At 46.0% G+C, this 24,024-nt stretch overlaps 1 protein-coding gene and 1 pseudogene across 11 annotated transcripts in view; one reads left to right on the top strand and one right to left on the bottom strand.

Moving 5' to 3' along the window:
- The window catches only part of NAV2 (neuron navigator 2), a 764,629-nt gene that overhangs the window by 508,562 nt on the left and 232,043 nt on the right, over positions 1-24,024 (top strand). For 10 of the 11 annotated variants that reach the window (XR_010841345.1, XM_067038097.1, XM_067038101.1 and 7 more), the window contains exon 4: positions 13,739-13,811. The exons of the other annotated variant lie outside the window; for it this stretch is intronic. Coding sequence is in view for 9 of the 10 variants with exons in the window: in XM_067038097.1 (XP_066894198.1) it covers positions 13,739-13,811 (73 nt within the window). In the remaining variant the exon portion in view is untranslated. The remainder of the gene's footprint in view (positions 1-13,738; positions 13,812-24,024) is intronic. 11 annotated transcript variants of the gene reach the window in all.
- LOC131760238 (26S proteasome non-ATPase regulatory subunit 9 pseudogene) lies at positions 17,802-18,473 on the bottom strand (annotated as a pseudogene).

Raw genomic sequence — 24,024 nt, 5'->3', positions numbered from 1 at the left:
ACGACTAGTGCTTTTGCCTTTTATGGGAAGTTTTGAGATGAATCAGCTTGGAATGAAAGTCTTGCCCTGCCCCACTTTGCTTCTATAAGGGGATAGTGCAGAAGAAATTCTTAGAACTGAAGCAAAGGGCCTTTGAGGGCTTAGCTTGTGAATGGGGTGTTTCTTCTGACTTTATATATATAAATCAAAGTGTATCATCATCAGTCTTTTGAAACTCCTTTGAGAGACACTTGCAGAGATTTGACTCTGAGTTTCAGGATTTACAGATGCTTTGTTTATCAGTGGCTATAGAGTGCTCTATGTTTATGATCACCTGGCAGTATAATTTTAGCTTTTGGAGGGAAGCATCTTCCTAATATATTGATAATAGGTAGAACCATATGAAATGGCCAGTATGTAACCATTTTTACCTACAAAAATGGCAGTTTTATCTGGTTCAACTGAATACTTGACAAGGATGGGATGAGTAACAGGTTCGCATTATATACAAGAATTGTCACTATTTCTTCACAGGTGCGTTAACGATCTTGTAGCCTTGGGAATCTCAAGGATATCCTGTAATAAAGACCTTCCTTGTCTTGTTTGCTCTCCTCTTTCAGTGACTTTGACCACACCTCTGACATTCTGCCTGTGGCAGTAAGTAGAGTTGAGAGTTACTTTAATTCTTGATGATATTCTTAATTACTTTTAGTCTCATATAATTTTTGGTTGGCAAGTAGCTCTTTGCCTTGATCACAGATTTTGGAATTTGAAACTATTGGCCAAATCTAGTTTCTTGGTGTATTTTGTGTACTACTTGGAAAACCTCCCAAATTCTATATTAATGTCCACTAGGAGGCTATAATTCAGGCTCAACTCTTTAGCTATACCTACAAACAACTTTTCAAATTAAAAAATGGATTGAAGTGTAATGTATGTGAAAGGTCCTAGTATTATGCCTGGCATATGATAATTGTTAGCAACATCTGGAATTAGAGTGTAAACAATGGTGATTTTTTTTTTTTGCCCACACTGAATGGCTTGTGGGATCTTAGTTCCCCAACCAGGGATTGAACCCAGGCCCTCGCAGTGAAAGCGTGGAGTCCTAACCACTGGATTACCAGGGAATTCCCAAATATGCCATTTCTTTTTTTTTTTTTATGGCGATTTTTGAATTACATCTCCTGCAGAAATTAACACTACAGGTGATACATACAAGGAGAGGATAATAGAACAGTTGGCTTCCTTCCGGCCATCATCACAGTGAGAGAGCAAAGTCTTATAGGATCCTGAATTGAGTATTAAAGCATTTAAACTTACCTGCTTGGCTTTGCTTCCCTGGTTATCGATGCTGCCAGGATGCATCTTGCACTTAGGTACATCATGCTATCCTTGGAATTGCGGGGTAGGAATCCATGGATCAGCTACTCATGAGCGACCCGGAAGGACCATAAGCTGCAGACATTGGCAAGTTGGCAGAGCCACAAAACTGAGTTTTACAGGCTGATGTGAGGGAACTGGTCACCAAGCTGGTGAGCCAAGTGTAACTCTTGGCCTTCATCTACAGATTAATTATCCCATTACCCTGTTCTTTTATATGTGTTGGTTTTGTGGGTGAAATGATAGATTCTAGTGGTATCTCCAAAACTGAGGATTTACTGCACTCTTGGGGTGTATCAGGGATCTGCTGTTTTGCTTTATTTTGCATTTATGTTCTGCTGCCTCTTGAAGACTTCGTGGTGGCTTATGTGTTAAAACATGGAAATATGGCAAAAATACAAAAAGCACCCAGACCTTCTAAAAAGATCCCAGTGAGTCAGTGTCAGGCTTTCAAGTAGGTGAACTGATAGGTCTAAGTTAGCCTGTATCACCTTTGTTTCGTGGGGTGATATTTGCTTAAAGTCTGCAAATTAAAAAAAAAAAAAAAAAAAAAAAAAAGACAGCCTCCTCTTGCTCAGGAGGCTGTCTTTTCCACAAGGGAAGGACCACACAGTCTAATCACCACTGTTTCCCCTTCCCTTAGAGCAGGGCATGGGAGAGAGTAAATACTCAATCATCACTTTTCCAGGAATGAATGAGGCTGCCAAGTCCCAGTTCGTCCCTGGGTGAAATTCTCTGACAAGCACTGTTCTTCCCCGTTCGTTCAAGAGGCAGCTGTGTGTTTGGGGTCTAGAAGTTGGAATCTGAGTTTGTATCCTTCTCTGTAGATGAAGCCAGAAGTTTTCTGCAAAAAAAAATGTTTGATTCTTCTTAACAAAGCCACTTGTCTAAGGCTTAGGGTTTCCTATGTAACTTAGCAGAGGAGACTTTGACCTGAGAGCTTTTTAGATAGAAAATATTGATTCCAACAGGGTCAAAGTGAATTTGAGCTTCAAGGAGCCCATTCATAGAGAGGCTGTACTAGTATCATAATTTAGTGGATCTCAGAACGTCTCACAGCTCCAAATGATCTTTCGCTTTCAGAAGATGCCATGGTTGTCTAGTACTCTGCCATTATGGGATTGTGTGAAGAGCTTTTTTTTTCTTTTTAACATCTTCATTGGAGTATAATTGCTTTACAATGTTGTGTTAGTTTCTGCTGTATAACAAAGTGAATCAGCTATATGCATATGTTTATCCCCATACTCCCTCCCTCTTGTGTCTCCCTCCCACCCTCCTTATCCCACCCCTCTAGGTGGTCACAAAGCATGAGCTGATCTCCTGTGCTATGCGGCTGCTTCCCACTAGCTATTTATTTTACATTTGGTAGTGTATATATGTCAATGTTACTCTCTCACTTTGTCCCAGCTTACCCTTCCCCCTCCCTGTGTCCTCAAGTCCATTCTCTAGGTCTGTGCCTTTATTCCTTTCCTTCCCCTAGGTTCATCAGAACCATTTTTTTTTAGATTCCATATATATGTGTTACCATACAGTATTTGTTTTTCTCTTTCTGACTTACTTCACTCTGTATGACAGACTCTAGGTCCATCCACCTCATTACAAATAACTCAATTTCATTTCTTTTTATGGCTGAGTAATATTCCGGTGTATATATGTGCCACATTTTCTTTATCCATTCATATGTCAGTGGACACTTAGCTTGCTTCCATGTCCTGGCTATTGTAAATAGTGCTGCAGTGAACATTGTGGTACATGTATCTTTTTGAATTATGGTTTTCTCAGGGTATATGCCCAGTAGTGGGATTGCTGGGTCATATGGTAGTTATCTTTTTAGTTTTTTAAGGAACCTTCATACTGTTCTCCATAGTGGCTGTATCAATTTACATTCCCACCAACAGTGCAAGAGGGTTCCCTTTTCTCCGTACCCTCTCCAGCATTTATTCTTTGTAGATTTTCTGATGATGGCCATTCTGACTGGTATGAGGTGATACCTCATTGTAGTTCTGATTTGCATTTCCCTAATGATTAGTGATGTTGAGCATCTTTTCATGTGTTTGTCGGCAATCTGTATATCTTCTTTGAAGAAATGTCTATTTAGGTCTTCTGCCCATTTTTGGATTGGGTTGTTTGTTTTTTTGATATTGAGCTGCATGAGCTGCTTGTTTATATTGGAGATTAATTCTTTGTCAGTGTTTTATTTGCAAATATTTTCTCCCATTCAGAGGGTTGTCTTTCATCTTGTTTATGGTTTCCTTTGCTGTGCAAAAGCTTTTAAGTTTCATTAGGTCCCATTTGTTTACTTTTGTTTTTATTTCCATTTCTCTAAGAGGTGGGTCACAAAGGATCTTGCTACGGTTTATGTCATAGAGTGTTCTGCCTATGTTTTCCTCTAAGAGTTTTATAGTGTCTGGCTTTACATTTAGGTCTTTAATCCATTTTGAGTTTATTTTTGTGTATGTGTTAGGAAGTGTTCTAATTTCATTCTTTTACATGTAGCTGTCCAGTTTTCCCAGCACCACTTATTGAAGAGACTGTCTTTTCTCCATTGTATACCCTTGCCTCCTGTGTCATAGATTAGTTGACCGTAGGTGTGTGGGTTTATCTCTGGGCTTTCTATCCTGTTCCATTGATCTATATTTCTATTTTTGTGCCAGTACCATATTGTCTTGATTACTGTAGCTTTGTAGTATAGTCTAAAGTCAAGGAGTCTGATTCCTCCAGCTCCGTTTTTTTTCCCTCAAGACTGCTTTGGCTATTCGGGGTCTTTTGTGTCTCCATACGAATTTTAAGACTTTTTGTTTTAGTTCTGTAAAAATTGCCATTGGTAGTTTGATAAGGATTGCATTGAATCTGTAGATTGCTTTGGGTAATATAGTCATTTTCACAATATTGATTCTTTGAATCCAAGAACATGGTATATCTCTCCATCTGTTGGTATCATCTTTAATTTCTTTCATCAGTGTCTTATAGTTTTCTGCATACAGGTCTTTTGTCTCCCTAGGTAGGTTTATTCCTAGGTATTTTATTCTTTTTGTTGCAATGGTAAATGGGAGTGTTTGTTTAATTTCTCTTTCAGATTTTTCATCATTAGTGTATAAGAATGCAAGAGATTTCTATACATTAATTTTGTATCCTGCTACTCTACCAAATTCATTGATTAGCTCTAGTTATTTTCTGGTAGCATCTTTAGGATTCTGTATGCATAGTATCATGTCATCTGCAAACAGTGACAGTTTTACTTCTTTTCTGACTTGGATTCCTTTTATTTCTTTTTCTTCTGTGATTGCTGCAACTAAAACTTCCCAAACTATGCTGAATAATAATGGTGAGAGTGGGCAACCTTGTCTTGTTCCGGATCTTAGAAGAAATGGTTTCAGTTTTTCACCATTGAGAATGATGTTGGCTGTGGGTTTGTCATATATGGCCTTTATTATGTTGAGGTAGGTTCCCTGTATGCCTACTTTCTGGAGAGTTTTTATCATCAATGGGTGTTGAATTTTGTCAAAAGCTTTTTCTGCATCTATTGAGATGATCATATGGTTTTTCTCCTTCAATTTGTTAATATGGTGTATCACATTGATTGATTTGCATTTATTGAAGAATCCTTGCATTCCTTGGATAAACCCTGCTTGATCATGGTGTATGATCCTTTTAATGTGCTGTTGGATTCTGTTTGCTAGTATTTTGTTGAGGATTTTTGCATCTATGTTCATCAGAGATATTGGCCTGTAGTTTTCTTTTTTTGTGACATTTTTGTCTGGTTTTGGTATCAGGGTGATGGTGGCCTTGTAGAATGAATTTGGGAGTGTTCCTCCCTCTGCTATATTTTGGAAGAGTTTGAGAAGGATAGGTGTTAGTTGTGAAGAGCCTTTTTAAAGGTCTATGTGAGGTACCACCAGACTCTTGACATATGTCAACTTATGTACTCTTCAGTAATGCTATGAGATAGTTATCAGCATTCCTATATTACAGATGATGAATTTGAGGCTTGAAGCAGTTAATAATTTTCTTAGGGTTTTGTGGGTAGTTTCTAAAGGAACCAGAATCTAGTGTGTTGTTCAATATATACTGTTCCTTAATAATTGTGATGGAATACAAGTACCTCTGGGAGAGGTGACATGTTGGGAGGCTAGTAGCAGGCCCTTCTGCCTTGGTGTGAATTGGTTTATCAGCATCTTTTCAAGAGAGGATTTGCACATCAGGTGATGGAGAGGAAAACCAAGGAGGAGGAGTGGAAGGCAGACCAGATAAGCTTGTTTAATTCTCTGTTTTACCAGAGGCCAACCCCAGACACAGCTTTGAGCATGTCATGGCCTGAGAACTATTGACCAGGGACATTCATATCAGAATTGACAACACAGTAACAAAAACTGCCAGTTATTGGGCACCTACTAAGTACCATACACATATCCTCTCATATGATAACCACCACCACCCTGAGTGGTAGGTGTTCTAAAGCCCATTTTACAGATCAGGTCACTAATCAGGTTAAATTGCTGATGATCATAATTCAGTAAATGGCAGAAGCAGGATTTGAACCCAGATCGGTCTGACCCCAAAGCCTTTGTTATCCTGTAAATATCACTCTTTAGCCCTGATCACTCCCCTTTTAGCATCTGTGTCAGCTCCTATTGGAGGCCTCCACTTGGAATAATCCCTTTTGGGGGTGCTAAGACGTTCGGGATCATTACTCTGAAATTGTAGGAGGAGATATGACATGCAGAATGCTGTGCTCAATGAACATGCACAGAGGCGTGCTTTGGGCCTTTCCGATGATGCTCTTCCCCAGTGGAGTTTCCACCCTCTGAAGGACTGCTGTATCCAAGAGCAGGTACTCTGCAGAGTTCAACTGTAGGCGTCTATTCTGGGAGCCTCCGGAGTGAGGACTGGCTTTGAGAAGTTAGCCACAGTTCCCGTTCCAGGTCTCTCTGTTTCAAGGGAAAAATCGAGAAGTCAAAAAAATACTAGGGAAATGAAACATTCTAGGCAGTAGGAAGCAAAGTGGAAAAAGATAGTCACTGGAGGAATTTGAGATTCTTGTTTTCAATTTTTTTTCTCCTCTAGAGAGACTTTTTTTGTATCCATATGGACTTACCCATTTGCTATAACAGCAGAGAGACTCCTATAAAATTTTTTTTAAAAGGAATTCTTGACATCTTGGAAAGCCTAAGTTATAAATATCATGAAAGATAAGGAGGATAACATTGCCAAATTAAAGGAAGGAGTCGGGCAAGGCATTAAAGCAGCACGAGAAACAGTCTGACAGAGGGCCTCAAGCTCCATCCAGCCCCCAAGTCCCACGTTCTTCAGCTTTCTGTTTCAAAGCCACCAAGAGAGCTAGAGATGACTTTCTGAAATCTTTGATGCTTGAATGGCCAGAGCTTAGACAGAAGGTATGGAGCCCCTTGTACTACCGGCCAAAGATGGCTTTATGTGTCTGTCAAGTAAGCAGTGGCATGTGGTGCTTACAAGGAAACATGCTCCTGAACGTTTCCCCACCTGGGCGGATTTGAAGCACTAGCATACATTTCCCTTTTTCTGGGGTCCCCTTCTAAAACTAAAACTACAGTGTCTGGGCCCTTCCTGCTCTGTCCTGTGGTGATGTGCATCTCCAGGACCATACTGTGACCCATGACCATGGAAGTGACCATATGATGCTGCTGGACCCCAACACTGACATAGGTAGAGAAAAAAGTGAAGCTGGAAAATCATGCATTGGGTCGTGGTCCCTAGGAATGCAGAGCAAAAAGACCACACTGGTGAGACAGGCATTTCGGAGGGCAGTTCCCCAAAGTACATTTTGGTTTGGTTTCATGGATGGATTTCTTGGTTTTATTTTTTTCTTCTATTTTTATTTTTGGAAAGTGTCAGGGGAAGGAGTGTCAGGAGAGCATGGAGGCTTGTTAGATAGGAAACAGACTTCCTAGTACATGTGACCACAGATGCTGCCCTACCCTTCCCATCCCTCCCTGTCTCGGTGCCCAGCCTGGATGTCACTGGAGCCCCACCATTTCCCCCCCCCCCCCCCCCGGTACGCAGGCCTCTCATTGTTGTGACCTCTCCCGTTGCGGAGCACAGGCTCCGGACGCGCAGGCTCAGCATCCATGGCTCACGGGCCCGGCCGCTCCGTGGCATGTGGGATCTTCCCAGACCGGGGCACGAACCTGTGTCCCCTGCATAGGCAGGCGGACCCTCAACCACTGCGCCACCAGGGAAGCCCTAGAGCCCCACCTTGAAGGCACTGATTGATCCATCCCTAACACAACATAGCCCATCCTGCAGCTTTCAGACCAGAGGGCTTGGCCTGGCTGCTGTTGCCATGGTAATGGAGTGTCAAGGCTTCCTTAAGAACAGGAAGGACCCCTCCCTTCTCTCCTTTTCCACATCATCTCCTGAATATGGACCAGCACTCTGCTTTTGCTATGTGTCCTCTCTCATTGCTTTTCTCCTTTGCTCACTGGCCTCCAGTCATTCCAGCTCTTTTGGTTTCCAGAATATGCTGGGCTGCAACCTGCATGAAAGCTTTCCAGCCTTACGTCCCCTGTGATGGGGATGTTCTTCTCTTCCCCACTCTCGGTGCCCAGCTCACTCTTACGTCTCAGCTCAAATTTCCCTTCAGTCAACAAACATTCTCGAGTACCTACCATGCTCCCCGTGCTCTTCTAGGTGCTTGGAGCTACATCAGTGAACAGAACAGACAAAAAGCCCTGTCTCTGTGGACCAACTTGCTATCTCTTCCTTAAATTCTTACCTGGCTCCCCATCCCCCCAGGCTAGATCCTGTCCTTTAGTACATGACAGATGCTATTGGTGTACTGTTTATCTAGTGCCAGTTCCCCTACATTAGTAGGTTCTAGAGGGTCAGGGATTATGTCTCTTTTATTCACCACTGCATACCCAGTACCAACACATTTCCTAACACCCAGAGGTGCTCAGCAAATATGGATGAAGAAATGGATACATGAATGAATGAATGAATGAATGATAATTGTTTTTGTTGACAAGTAGCATTATCAGATATGAAGATCACACACACTTCTGGGAGGAAGTTGTTTGTGTTGATAAGAGGCTCAAGAAGAAGCTTCACTGTGCTTTTACTATCCCTAGAACTTGCAAGTTCTCACTCAGCCTTGTCTGGGGTCTAGGTCTCCCGCTACTTAAGGTCTAGGCATTTCATGATTTTTTTTTAAATGGCTGTGACTATGCCTGACTTTATTGCAGCATCTGTTTGCCTCCCTTCCAATTCCATCTTCTCAGGAAGGAGATCTTCAAGGGGTACGGTGACAAACTCTGAACTCATAAAAACCAGCACCCCATTTACTCGTTATGCCCAGAGCCCTGTCTTCCCCTGGGCTGCGATAGTGCTGGTAGAGATGGTCTTCGTGTGCATTAATCATTTTCATGAGCTTTGCACTCAGCTACACTGGTATTCAGAGAAAAATGCTACCATGACAACTGCCACAACAGATGGTATTTGATCAGTCTCTAAGCTACCAAGGAGATATACAGCAGTGCTTCTGAGGTTTGCATATTTTATGTTATCATGAGACCCAGTCCACCCTTAATCATGATTGAAATGTGAAGTTTTTCCATTTGCCTCTGATCCCCCCTCCCTTCTCTTCTCAATCGTTTGCCATTTGTTTTGATTTTCCTTGCTCTGTGCCTGGCCTGTTTGGGGATGTATTTCTGGATGTGGGATACATAGGCTACAACTTACATGGTCCATGGAAGTTGCCCTGCGGGTCTAAAGTTTAGAGACTGTTGAGGAGCTGTTCAACTTTGGAATGGAGAGCCTGGCTGAGAGTGGGAGAAAGGCTTAATTGCAGTCTTTCTCTCTTGGATGTTCATGGACCACACGGGGTTGAGGCCACATATGGCCCCAAACAAAGGGAAACTCGGGGAAGTATATTTTGGTCTTGGTTTGTCCCCTTACTCTGCCCACTCCTCCATCTGGCTCCTTTCTACTCCCAGGGTCTCCGGTGTTGTGGTCCCACTTCTCAGCTTCCTGCCTCTACCCCAGCTAGCACTGCAGACTCCAGGAGCTTGATTCCAGAGCTCTTGGACCCATTTCTATGGCAACATCTATAACAGCCTTCTCACCCAGTGCCCCTCCCCACCCATCAGCAACACTGGAATGTCAGACTTCACACAGATTTTTTTTCAGCTAATTTTGGAAAGTAGTTTATATTGGCCGCTATGTGTTAATGAACAACTTTCGTTGTATTTACATACTTTGCTGGTGAAGAGGCTTTTCCTTCACTCTGCCTCTCAACTTTAACAGGATCCTCATCTTGCACTGCATGTCTGGATCCCATATGAGCCATGAGCCTCGTTAAAGATGGGCACTGAGACCTCGCTGTGCTGTGCTGAGTGCCCCAGGGTCCTGCCACCGTCCTGTCCCCTCCAGGGATGTGGTGGGAGTCTGCAACCTCAGTCCTACTGGAGGATGGATTGTTCACCTGAACAGTATTTATAAGAAAACCTTAAGGTGAATTTGAATCACAAGAGAGCGTGGATCAAAGAAACATTCTCCTCTTCTGATCTCATTCCAAGTGAAGCGGGAGGTTGGAATCCACATCTGACCCTATGCTGCTTCCCAGCCCCGTGCCCTTCCTGGGGTGCAGATGAAAAGAGCGTGGGTCTCGGCCGCCTTGTCGGGAGTGATTTTTAGCCTTAATGGAACATTATTAAACAGTGGATTTGAAACTTGAGGAATGTTTTTTGAACTCCTCTGTGAGCAGAGAATTCATGGTAGAGGGGGAAAAAATTCAAGGCGCTTGATGGGCTTATGAATCGTCTTTTAAATGATGACCCAAGTTCTTATTTTCAGGTTTTACATTTTCTGGGAGTGCAATCTGGCCATCTGGATAGTGTTCCCCGTTTCATCTCCTCTTTAGGAGAAAGCATTCCTAATGCCCTTAGGTCTCCTCCTTCACCTAATGTAGGGAGAGCCTAGTGCTTCCCTTGTTTGTGTGCTCTGATTCTCCTGGAAATGGACAGGATTCAGGGGGTGTATGTCGAGAGGCTCTGTGGACCGACCCTAAAGAGAAGGATTGTGTAAATGTGGGCTCCTGGACTGGGGAGAAGACTCTGGACCAACACTGTCAAAAGAATCAAGCACAGTGCCTGGCACAGAGTAGACATCTGCACAATAATGTTGACTGAGTGCTTGAAAGAATCACATCCCTCAGGTGTCTCACCCTTGGCACTGCTGACATTTGGGGTTGGATAATTCCTTGTCGGGAGGGAACTGCTGTGTGCCTTGTAGGGTGTTTAACAGCATCCTTGGCCTCTGCTCACTAGATGTCAGTTCCCATCAGTGTTGTGACAACCCAAAATGTGGACAGATGCCCCCTCGGGGTCAAAATCTTCTTCCTTTCCCAGTCTCCCTTACTCAGCAAAGAACTATTGATCAAAATTGTGAAATCGGTTGACAGAATAATAGGACTGTAACAAAAATCAACAAGAGAGGAAATATTCTAGGTAACCTGTTTATAATTATTTCTGCCCTTACCAGAATTTAACATTTAAAAAGAAAGCCCCATGGGTGAACTGAAATGTACCAAGGGTAGCCTCGCAAGAAGAGATTGCCATGGACTTTAAAAAAATTTATTTATTATTATTTATTTACTTATTTTAGGCTGCATTGGGTCTTCGTTGCTGCCCGCGGGCTTTCTCTAGTTGGCGTCGAGTCAGGGCTACTCTTCGTTGCGGTGCGTGGGCTGCTCATTGCGGTGGCTTCTTTCGTTGTGGAGCACGGGCTCTAGGCGCGCAGGCTTCAGTAGTTGTGGCTCGCGGGCTCAGTAGCTGTGGCGCACAGGCCTAGTTGCTCTGCGGCACGTGGGATCTTCCCAGAGCAGGGATCGAACCCGTGTCCCCCACATTGGCAGGCGGATTCTTAACCACTGCACCACCAGAGAAGTCCTACCACGGACTTTAAATGGTGCTACATACATCAAATGCTCCATAGATGTGACAAGGAAACATACTTCATGCTCCTTGGAGGGAAAATTCTATAGAATTGCAGTGTTGTAGTAGCGCAGTGCTTTTCTTGGATATGTTGGCAGGTGTCCCCTTTTTTTGTATTTAGTGTCACACTGCCACACTGTTTGCTGAAAAACTAAACCTACCCATGTCAGCCCACCTACATGACACTTCCCAGGATAAATATCAATACCAAGTGCACTATTTTTGATTTTGCATTAACAGATTCAGGGGTGGTCAGATTTCTCTTCTTATTTGCTATGGGGTCATAATTGCCAAAGCCTCCCTTCAGGGCCATGTGTAAGATATTATATTAGAAGAAGTAGGATAGGGTCCTGTATAGCACAGGGTACTGTATTCAGTATCCTGTGATAAACCATAATGGAAAAGAATGTATATGTAACGGAATCACTTTGCTGTACAGAGAAATTAACACAATATTGTAAATCAGTTATACTTCAATAAAATAAATTTTAAAAAATAAACAATAAAAACACATACATACCACACACAAAAAAGTAGGATAGTATTATAGCAAGAGACAGGCGGTAGGAGAGGAATTTTTTAAGTTTACTGTGATTTAAATACTAGTGCCTTTGTGTAGAGGCCACAAATCCTTTTGAATGGTTTTGGTCTATTACCACTGTATACAATATCATGAAATAAGGATTGGTATTTTCTCAAAAGCAGGGTTTTGTAATAGAGCGCAATAACATTTAGAGAGATGATTTGTATTACACTTCTACATGGAAGCCGATTGCTCCAAAACACCTTGCACAGGGGCCTCTCAGCCGCTCTCTTCCTTCTTCGTCCTCCCCCTTCACCCCCCTTCCCTCCAAGGCGGTAGCACTTGGTTGTCACTGTCTGTCATCCTGCGCTGGAAAGAAGAAAGGAGAGTTTAAAGCCATCTCATTTTTCCTCCCTCTTTGTAAGAAACGATTTTCTGCGATGGCGGCAGGCGTAAGGTGTAGCATGGGCATTTATTTCGTTTGTAGGAAATTGCATTCTACCCCTTTTCTTAGAGATGAAAAAAATGTCTCCCAGATGAAGACCCTGGAAGGTGAGCTGTAAGCTGGGAAAGAGATTGGGAACCTGAGCTAAAAAAAATGTGAGGATGGAGTTGGCCTCAAGCTCAGGGTTGAGCGGATTCTTCTAGAATGGACGCAGTTTTATTCAGGTGTCCCTGAGCTTAATTTAACGTGTTTGCAAGCTGTGAAGACTGGGAGCAGAGAAGGAGAATGCCAGACATCAGGGGAGGGTGGACATGAACTTCGGGAAGACTGCCTTGGAGCCAGACTGTACTCAAATGAGAGCTCGTAAAATGGAGACACTTCACTCTGTGGCTCTGAAGGAGCCCTCAGGATATTGCTTGGGGGAGGGGAGGGAGAAGGGTCACACGTACGCTGTGAAAGAGTCATTTATGAGTTCACAACAAACCCCATGGGTCAAATACTGGTTGGAGTTCATAAGCATGTGGCTGGAGCCTGGGAAGTCGGGCGGGGGCTGAGGGGTTGCAGAGGTAAGGAAGATCTCTGCCGTGAAATGCAAACCGTGTGAAATCCAAAGTTCCCTGTGCCAAGTCCAAGGCAGTTTTTCTTATTTTTGGTCACCATTGACATGAATCGAGCCCGAACAGTTTCCTGTAGACCAAAAAATAATTAGCCCTGACAACTGAAGGCAAATCTGACCTTTGGGGATGATCCAATTGCTCTTTCCTGAGGGCTGGATGTGAGCTTGCCCTTGGCCGTGGCATCAGCCCTGGAAAGCCTGGGAGGCCTCCCAGACCCTGGTGGGGTCGGGTCCCTTCTGCCGCAGAAAACACAGAGGACAGAGAGGTTCGGCGAGTTTGCAGCTCTCTCTGTCCTCTTCCAGACGCCTGCCATCCTGAGAATTTTGTGAGTAAACACTACCCAGATTCCTGCTGAGACGCCCATTCACTCTTTTTATGCTTGACTGCCCACCTCCTGGGGGCTGGGAAGTCTCTCCCAGCTGCTGGTAGGTGGAAGGGTCTCCTAACCTTGTCCCCACCTCTGTGTTTCTGGCAGCTGCTCAAGTGTTCAGGATAGCACTGGTGACAGTGATCAACACGAGAGCTCCAATTCCACCCTGGTTATTTTTGGCAGCCGTGAGCAATCCAAGGCCTTGACTTTTGGCGCTGTGTGTGGTTGGGATATTAGGTAGCCTTTTCCTGTGCAAGTACAGACAAAGGAGAGTACTGACCTGCATCCATCTATCCATCCGGTGTTTTCATGTCATTTTTTCCTCTTTGAGAACCTTAGCAAATGCACAGTGAACCCTCTCTCTGACATAGACTTTTGTTCCTTATAAGAGATGGCTCTGGAGAAGACTGAACATTTATTGAGTGTATATTGTTGTTTTTTCTTCCCCCCCCCCAGATTGAAAACATAGATGCCTGCTTGAATTTCCTGGCAGCTAAGGGAATAAACATCCAGGGGCTGTCTGCGGAAGGTGAGTCTGAGCACTTGTCATAAAGCTGCCCTTTCATCACTCGAAATGCCCACCTGTTACTTCTTGATGACATTTTTAGAGTTAAGCCAAGGGGTGCTGGTGGGCTTTTCCGGTTTTGTCTCTTTCTGGTTTTGAGGCCACTCAATGCTTGTCTACACTTGAGGATGCCAACTTTTTGACAACCTAAAGAATCTCTCGGAGAGTGCCAATCCAACTGTGCCAGCCTTGTCGGCAAGACACGGAGGGAGCAGTAAAGACAGAGCTGCTTCTCTTTGAGAAGGGCTTCATCAAACAACACCGATTTGATTCACGTGACCGGCAATTTAGTTAATTATCAAGCCAAGCCTTATCTGTGGGAGAGAGAACACTTAACCACAGAGCATATTTAAACGGTGCAAGTTCCCAGGGAAAAATGCCTAAGCCTTATCTCTTAATTTTATTAGAAGAAGCAGCACTTTTCCTAGCCACCACCCCCCCCCGCAAAAAAAGCACTTGATTTATTAATGAGGTGCTCCATTTTGACATCGTGATTAGTTTTTCATTAACTCCAATTTGGTGGCTAATTAGCACATTAGCATTGGCTGCTGGGTCGCTGTTCATTAGGTGTTGGTCTGGATATGGCCGGTCTGAATTCTCAGCCTCCTCGGGCAACAGCTCACTGTAGAAACTTGCTCTGTCTCTCTCCTGTTTGTAAATACAAGCAGCTGCTAGCTCCAGAGCAGCCATAGACCCCAGCATCCTCCCAAACTCATTCGGCTGCACCTCCTCCAGTTTTCCCAGAACAGGTAGAGCAGTGTGGGCCTCAGATGACACCGCCTTTCCCTGTCCTGGTCGCGTTTTTGCAGAGTTGCTGGTTAGCATTGACTCTGGTAGCTAGGTTTGGGGAGGCGGGGAGTGGTGCGGAAGGACGCAGCCCAGTGGAGCGTAAGTTTGTAAGCGTGATCCTTTTGGGGCCTGTTCCTTGCCTTTGCTCTGCTGTGTGGTGAAAGCTTGGTTTTCCTGGCTGTGTTTCTGGACTGTAGTCTCTTCCAGTGTCACGGGTGGGCATTGCTATTGGTGTCTCGTGTTTCTGCATGGAATTCCCCAAGTGGGACCTCTAACAGGCTGGGGCTGCCCTGGGTCAGACACGGTCACACTGCTTCCAGAGGTCTCTGAGGCAGCTTTCGGTGGTCAGCCTTAATCTCAGCTCTGAGAGAAGGGTCCGTGGAGGATTCCTTTGCTCTGGGCACTGGGCCCTCCTCCGCGGGGGATGCGATCTAGGCTGAATGGCATGTGGCACGGGCATCGCTGGGGCATGAGGGGTTGGTGTTGGTGTTTCCATGGAGAGGAAGGGAGATGCAAATTTCTATTCCAAGGACCACATCACTTCCTCCTGGTAGAGAGTTCTCGTGCTGGTGGAGGTGGCAGGCACACATTCCTCCTAGGTCCTGGGCATGATTGGATCCTGTGCACCCCACCCGCAGCAGAGCATCAGCAGGGGCTCGTCTTCTACAAGTCACGCTTAGCAGAAAGGGCTCCAGGGGATGCAGACTCTGTAGGCCAGCTTCATCTCATGTGGCCTGGAGGTGACCCTGGCCACCCTGCCATCTATCTACCCATTGTCCTGCCTTCTACCTGTCCTGTCTCTCCCCTGCCCCACCTTCTCTACACCTTAAGGCATAGAGAATCTACTCAACAAATATTTGTTGAATGAATAAGTACCAACTGTGCTTTTAAGGCCTTTATCTGCATCAGCTCCAACTCTCACAACTGACGTTTGGAATTTATAATATGCTGAGTTTACACATGAGGAAATTTTCCCTGAAAGAAGTTATGAAGCCCACAGTGAGTGAGTGGCCGGGCCGGGATTGGAACCCAGGTCTGTGATTTCGGAGCTCCTGTTCATGGTGTCCCTGGGGAAGGCAGACGGATGAAAGAAATCAAAAAAGATCTAGAACGTTTGTTGGCTGGAACACTGTTTCGGAAGATGCCGGGCAGCCCATGAAGGCATATCGCGCAGACAGACTCAGCCCCAGCCCCCTGGTCGATGGTGGGATGTGGCCCTTGTGAGTCTGAGCAGAGAAGAGCAGACTGGAACCAGTGTGTTGAGGAATCAGTCACTGGGGTATAACCACGAAGTAAGTTTTTCAGCAGCTGACCCCACCTGTGCTATGTTGACACCCATCTTTCCTGCTTGGTTGAGACTCATTTAATGATACCTGGGCCAGAGCCTATTCTCTTCAGTCTTGTGCAGCTATTGGCACAGATTTATGTCAGTACTTAAGACTCAGTCTTGTTCATTTTTAAACTTTAGTCTCAGACTCAAAGCTCTTTTCCCCGGTGCCCCCCAGTGCAGGTGGCTTTGGAAGGCTGAGGGGGGCTGGGGGGTGTGATGACTTGACTTCCTTTCCCTTCCCTCGTTCCTGTGCCTGAGCCTCCAGGATTGGGGCAGCAGCAGAGACAGTAGAGTTCTGCTGGTGGTGAAGTTGCTGCCCTCCTCTTGGTGGGCCATTGCCACTGTCCCCAGTGGGGGTCTCTGCATGCCCTGCTGACCGGCACTCACTCCATGCTGCTCCCAGGGCCTCGGTAGGCTCTTGTGATATTTGACCACTCTTCTAGCTCACCCCCAGCTGGTAGCAGTCACATTCCATCCCCCTGATTCAGGCCCCTCTTCGTCCCCACACTAAGTGGTCCTGGTAAGGCCATAGGCCTCAGTCTCACTGTCCCTGTGGTACCCACCATAGAGCAGCAGGAATGTGTGGGCTCTGTCTTCCACTTGTAGTGATGGAACAGGCCTCCTGGTACCTGGAAGTCCCCACCATACAATCTCTCTCTAGCTCTTTCCCCCCATCTTAGGTGGCAAACAGGCAGATCTGCCAGGTCCCTGCTCAGCAGGTGTCCCAGCTGGGCACTAGAACACCAGCACCACCACCTGGAGTTATTCTCTTGAAGCCTCTACTCCCTCGACTTCAAGGAGTGCAAGGACCCTACTGTCTTGCTCCTTGGTGAGGGGAGGAGATATCTTGTCTCTGTGATCATCAGTTATGACCACCCACGCCCACCCTCAATGACATTCTCTCATCTGGATCTTCTTATGTTGATTTTGGGCGCTGTGGGTAGAGGCTGGTGATGATGGTCTTTGGTTGTAAGACTGATTCTGGACTAGTGCATTCTTGTGGGAGGGTGACTGCTCCCAACTTCTGTCAGTTCCTTGAACTTACAAAGCAAGGGTACTTAGAGCCTGTTTTCCTCAAATGGGCCTTATTCACAATTTCAGGGCTACAGGCAGTACCTCCACTTGACATACTGTTAAATTATAGGAGTGGAAATCATGTATTAAGGACCCACTATGTACAGTCACTGGGCTAAGTGTTGTACACATTTTAGTTTATGTCCTATTTAATCCCCCACAGCAACCTTCAGAGATCAGTATTCGTATTACCACATCTTACAGATGAGGAGACTACGGCCAAACGAGATTGTTCCATGTGGCAAAAGGGAGGCCCACAGAGTCAGCAGTGGTCAAGCTACTCACATCTGCTGATTCAAGTCCTGGTATTTTATACTGCTCACCACTATCTACACTTCTAACCACCCCCACAACTACTAGAAAATCATTATAGTGTTTAAAGAAATCATGTAATCTTTTTTCTTTTTTTAACACTGTAAAACTGTTTATTTGGGGGAAAGAAACAAAATTACTAGAAGAATAAAGTCCCATCAGCACCTACCAGAATATCTCCCGCCCACTTGCTCACAATCCAGGGGATTTCCATTTGGGGCCATGGCCTAATCTGCAAAAGATGATACACACAAATCAAGTTTTTAACAATGCGTTAATCCCAAGAGATCGAACTGGGAGGCCACAGCTTTTCCACCACCTAGAAGTTCAGACTCCCAGCCTCTTCCAGATCCTTGAGCTTCAGGAAGAGAAGAGAAGGAGGAAATGGCCACTAGACCCAAGGCTGGGGCAAGGGAATATGCTTTCCTGTTTCTGTTCCCCAGGGACAGTCATCTTTGCAAAGGAATAATGTTGCAACCCAGCAGTCCTTTTCCCACCCAGCGTGCTGGCACGAGTCTAAGCTGGTGTGTCTCCCCTCTGCGGATCACTGTCACATTCAGGGGCTTCCCCTCACGGTGCTGGACCACACTGCCAGTGTTCTGCAGCGACTGGAAGTTTTGGGTGTTCACAGAGCCAAACTCCACTATCTCGTCATCCACTTGCAGACCTGCGATGCTGGCAGGGGAGCCGGGGCTGATGCTGTTCGCCGTGGCGAAGGCCTGAGCAGGGCTGAGGTCCTGGCTCTGGCCCAGGCCGTGGCTCACGGCCTCCCTGCGGGCCTCGGCCAGGTCCCGGGCCTGCTTCTCCTTGTCGCGAGCATGCAGCTGGTGCAGGGCCTCCTCCGCCTGCTTCATCACCGCCTTGTGATCGTTCTGCAAGCAGATGATGTTGTGCCTTGCGGTTCGGACTTGGTGCAGGTCCACATCTGCCCAGGGGTAGCCCTCGCGGTCCACCAGTGGCTCGTTCATCCCGATGACTTTTTGGCTCTCCAGCATGTCATAATTGGCTTTGATTTGCACCTCGATCTCCTCCTTGCGCCGTATCAGTTCCCGTATGTCGCTGACAGTCACCCCGCTGGCCTCCGGGGAGCCTCCGCTCGGCCTGATTTCCTTCTCCGACATGGTGAACCTCGGCCCAGGAGCCCGGACGGCCGGTCCCGTGGACGCCCGAGCGAAATCATGTAATCTTAATGCTCTTTGTTTTCCTTTTGAAGATGATTGATTGCCCTGAGGCTCCTCCTCTGATTAAAAAAAAAAAAAAAAAAAATCAGCGGTTGGAAAGCCTCATAGGCACATCTCCACCCTTTCCCAGTGACTAAAGCCGGGTTTGGGACCTGGGAGGGTGTGTGCACCTGTCCTTGAAGCATCTCAGCAGCTCAAGCCCTGTCCTGGCCTGCCTGCGAGAGAGCCACAGGGAGCCTTTGTTCCAGGGCACAGACAGCTGATGCCTGCGAGCAGGGGCTGCAGGCCCACGTGAGCCCCGTGGAGATGCTGCTGGTTTGGGGCTTTTCCTGTCCCCTGCGTGTTCCCCAAGATCGGACCCATCCGCTTGCTCCTGGAGACTTGCCAGAGTCCTGTGAGCTTGGGCCTCAGCCTGCCCGGGGTGATTTTCTAGATCACTTCAACTCCTCACTCCACTTGTCACAACCATCTGTAAACCTGTTCCTGTGAGGAGGAATGGCCTTTATCCCTGGGAGTTTTGAGAACACCTGGGGTTTGCGCTACCTGGCCCTGAGCCCATCCTCCTGTAATGGGGAAGCGGCAGTCTGGAGGTGGAGACATAGCCTATTTAGTTAAGCACGCATTTACTGGGCACATCCTATATGCCAGGCCCAGTGCTAGGCACTGGGGTACACAGAGAGTCACGTCAGTCATACAAAACTAGCTTTAAATTCCAATTAACGAGAGAGCTGTGCTGGCGGTATGTACAGGATCCAGTGGTGCCCAAAGAAGGCTATGATCAGCTCTGCCTGGGGTACGCAGGGGCTTCTCAGAGACGGTGATGTTTCTCCTGGGTTTTACAAGTTGAATAGGTTTTCACCAATTGGAAAAGGAAGGTGAAGGGAAATTTAGATAGAAGTTGGGGCATAGGTAATATGATGGGAACAAAGGACTAGCTTTCTACGCGTCTTCCAGGTTGGAGAAACAGAGTCAGGAAGATCGGTTGCTGACTTGATTAGTTCAGACCTGGGTTTGCTGCCCTGATGGCCAGAGACCTGATGCTGGGCTTTCTCCTCCTTTCATCCTGAGCCAGAAAGCAGGAGGTTTTTCTGCACCGTTAGAGTAAAAGCAGCACGTAGATTGTCTCCATCTCTCCCTACCCAGGTCACCTGAGTTTGGCGGTGAGCGGGGCCATTTCGGTCCTTCACCGGCAGGGGGCCTCGTTGGCTCTGTTCCCACCCCCTCATCCACTTCCCCTGTGGGCAGAGTCACTGAGGAGCTTTGCTGAGCAGTACACAGAAGGGCTGCCAGAGTGGGGTGGAACGTTACATGCTGAATGTGGGTGATGTAGACAGCCCAGCTGGAGGAGTAATGCCACAGAATCCACAATCCCGAATCAGCCGGGTGACCTTACACCGTGGCTTAAGGGGATTGAATAGGAATTCTGAGACTGCGGTCTGAGGCAGCCCTCCCTTTGGCTCCCAATCCCTTTCCTACAAAGCAGGTCTCTTTGTATTAGGTTATTCCAATGATTGTGCCTTACTAAAGCAGGTCTGAGGTTTCTTTTAAAGGATATTGAAAGAGAATAACTCTATTATCCTCCCTTCTTACACAACATCCCCCTGAAGCATCCATGCAGATTAGCGCCAGCCAGTGGGTATGGAGATCAGTCAGAACCCAGGGAGGTTCAGAATCAACGCCATACTGAATTCTAGTGGAAATTGGACTATGGCCCGTGTAGTTTATTCTTCAGTTTACGTGGGTGCAGCCATAGGAGAGAAAGAAGAACAGGGTTCTCATGCTGGTTTAGATACCAGCCTAGCTCATGTCTCCTTAAACAAGTCATATCTCTCTAGGTCTACAGTTATTTCCTTCTCTACAAATCAGGAGGGTGAGGATAGTTGATCAGAAACAGAGTGATGTTCTTTTTCCAAAGCCTCGGGAAATGTCATGAGGGGAACATTTTTGTGGGCTGGTGGATTTTGTTTTAAGACAGCCTGTGGAGCCAGCTTACCAGGCCTCGTGGCACACAGAAAAATGCCATTTGGAAATAGGAAGAGAACACAATTCTAGCTATTTTGGACCACCCATGGCATAAACTGTGTGGCTCCTTCCCAAACAGAGCATTCACCACGCTTGAGTCCTGTGTTCTGAAAAGAAAATTAAAACAGTCCAAATGTCTGCCAACTAGTGAATGGATAAAATGTGGTCTATCCATATAATGGGATAATACCCAGCAATATAAAGAAACAAACTGGTGATAACGCTCTCACCTGGATGAACCTTAAAAACATTATGCTCCGTGGAAGAAGCCAGATGCAAAAGACTGCACATCACATGATTGTCATTTATGGGGAAATGCCCAGAATAGGCAAATCAATAGAAACAACAGATCAGAGGTTGCCTGGGGGAATGAGTTTGGGAATTGACTGCAGATGAGCAGTTTTTAGGGTGATGGAAATATTCTAAAACTAGAATTTACTAAACTTACTAAAAATCATCACACACTTGACTTTATGGATATAAACTGTATCTCAGCAGAGCTGGTTTGTTTGTTTGTTTGTTTTAAAAAGATGGCCATTGAGTTTTCTGTAAAATGAGATTATCATGGTTGCTCTTCTTTTTGACTCCTGTGACTGTGGCCTGGAGGGGATGTGCAGGAAGAAGGCCTTCTTAGTCTTCTCGTAGTTGAAGAGCTCTGTGCTGAGTTCTGAGGGGGCTGCAGGTACAACGACGGTATTTTCTGAACCAAAAAGGGAAATACAGAGTCAGGCCATGTCCTAGGTGCGTTGCCCTTATTTTCTCATTAATCCTCTGTTAATTCTCATAGCATCCTTGTGGGGAAGGTGTGGCACACATATGCCAATTTTAAAGAAGAAAACTGAGGCTCAGAGAGGTTGACTCTTAGAAAAACTTTGAAGTCCATAAATGATGGACTAGAAAGATTCAAACCCAAGTCTTTGTGACTCTAACAATCAGTGATCATTATAATAAAAATGCTTCCTCCTAAGAAAAAGTGTATTTATGAGAGCACTGTGCTCTGTCACAAATAAAAAGATGCTTTCAGGGCTTCCCTGGTGGCGCAGTGGTTGGGGGTCCGCCTGCCGATGCAGGGGACACGGGTTCGTGCCCCGGTCTGGGAAGATCCCTCATGCCGTGGAGCGGCTGGGCCCGTGAGCCATGGCCGCTGAGCCTGCTCGTCCGGAGGCCTGTGCTCCGCAATGGGAGAGGCCACGACAGTGAGAGGCCCGCCTAGCACCAAAAAAAAAAAAAAAAAAAAGATGCTTTCAGGAATAATAGAACAGTTATGAACAATAAATGACTGAACATCCACAGCAGGGAGAGAATATGACAGAGCCAGCTCCGTTCATCTGCCCGGGGCTGGGCAGGTAGGTTGAGGGGGTCCCAATGTGGATATGCCTGCTTTTTGCAGGGGGCAGCCCCTGAGCCCTTGGATATGCTGAATTGCTAGTTCTTCCCTTCTTTGTTTACCTTGCATGGTTTTTAAAAAATGTATTATGGGATATTTGACACATCCAGTAATACAAGAATACTTCTAGAAGGAGAATAAAGAATACTTATATGGCCATGAGCTAACTTAAATGAAACATTATCTGCTCTGCTTTTCAATACATGACCCATGATGGGTATGTAAGTAAGCCTGGTTACACCATGTTGGGAGCCTGGGCTTTGAGCTGTAAAATCCTCGATTCAGATCCCAGCTCCGGCATTTATTACCTTGGAGAGGTTGCAAATCTTTCTGAGCCTCTGTTTCCCCTTAAGTAAAAGGGAGATAATAGGCCTCATTTTCCAGGTTGTAGGGATTAAACGGGATCATGTATATAAAAAGCTTCTCTTGGTATATACTAATTAGTAGTAGCTCTATAAAAGGCACTAAAATCTTACATAGATTTCATCTGTCATGATTATAGCTCTGTTTTCACCCTTCAGGGAATTCAGTTTTGAGGGGAAATTGGTTTCCCGAGTTCCTTAACAGGTCGTCACCTGCACGCCAGCCCTTGATTCTGTCCTGCCTCCTGTCACTGTCCAGCTAAGGGCCCGGGGGGGGTGTCCCTTTGCTCTCCATCTGCCCGTGAGGAAAATGGCCATTTTAAAGAAGAACACTGAGACTCAGAGGTTGAATCTTACAAAAAATCTATAAACTGAATCACCCCAGCCAGGCCTCACACTCTGTGACCTTGGTGTCCTTGTCAGAACATTTAGAAGCAGAAGCGGAACAGGCCCCAGGTGTGTTCTCCTTTGGTTTCCTTAGAATGGAGAAGGAAGCAGAGCTGAATGGTTAAAGCTGAGCTACCCAAAGAAACTGGGGGACTTTCCCACATCTGGGGAAACTTTCTGTGCTCCCTGCATTGCACACAGGGGTTTACGAGCATCTTGACTTGTCCAAGTCAGCCCTGGCTTACACCTGTTTTCCTAATGTAATCAAGAACTTCTCCCTCCCACTCTCAAAAATGATGTAATTTGCATGATAAATTATAAGGTCACATGGTAAAAACCATAATTTTTAAGGCATGAAACTGGAGCTGCATGGGAATCTCCTACAGGATTCTGAGGCTGCTGTGGTCATACGGTAACCAAGACCAGTGAAGGACGTGACTGTTTACAGTTGTGCTTTCACATCTCTGCTCTGGTTTGATCTGCAAAACAACCCTGTGTGATGGGGCAAGCTGTGTCAATATTGTCATTTGAGGCCCAGAGAGATTAAGTGACTTGTCCAGGGTTGCACAGCTAGTAAGTGGTAGAGTACAGACTGCAACTCATGGCTTTGCTTTCCTGAAAGCTGGGCCCCTGACAGTTTTGTCCCACAGTCAGCACATGCTAGCTCCCAAAGCAGAGGGTGAAAGTTGGATTGTAGTAGTCTGTATTGTCAGTTTCTTCAGAGGCTGGAAAGAGGAACTCTCCAACAGGAAGTAATTCAGCCTGACCTAATCAGCAGGATCACACCCCAGGGCACTGACAGACTTGCAGGGAATATGGGGCTTGTTCCTGAAAGAACCCCATTCATGCCTTCTGTCCCGCAGCTGGTCCTTGGAGGAAACTCTGGTTCCTTTATCAGCATCCTCTTGCTCAGCCTGGGGCTAACCTGGAGGTGTGTGTTACCCACACAGGGGAGGGGGGCTTCCCTTCCTCCAACCCCAGTCCCTCTAACCCCCTTGCCAGTTCAGAAGAAGAAATTCTGCCTAAGGGTGGAAGCAAAGCAGAGGGGAGCCCCTAGGTTCCTTCTTCTCTGTCCCCCACGCTGGGTAGCCCTATTACTTTACCCTCAGGGTCAGTTTAGACCCTGGCCATCGGCATCTGGTGTTAAAAGAACTGCAGAAAAGGAGGGATTTCCCAAGGGAAAACACCCTTGCATCCACAGTCTCTGCCTGTGAATAAATATTTTATTCCTTCTCTGCCGCACTTAATTCATGCCTCGAGGCAAATGCGTTTTTTTTTTTTTTGCGGTACGCGGGCCTCTCACTGTTGTGGCCTCTCCCGTTGCGGAGCACAG

Source organism: Kogia breviceps, chromosome 7 (assembly GCF_026419965.1).
Source record: "Kogia breviceps isolate mKogBre1 chromosome 7, mKogBre1 haplotype 1, whole genome shotgun sequence".
In the NCBI taxonomy this organism is placed as follows: Eukaryota; Metazoa; Chordata; class Mammalia; order Artiodactyla; family Physeteridae; genus Kogia; species Kogia breviceps.
This window is presented reverse-complemented; position numbering and strand designations above follow the sequence as displayed.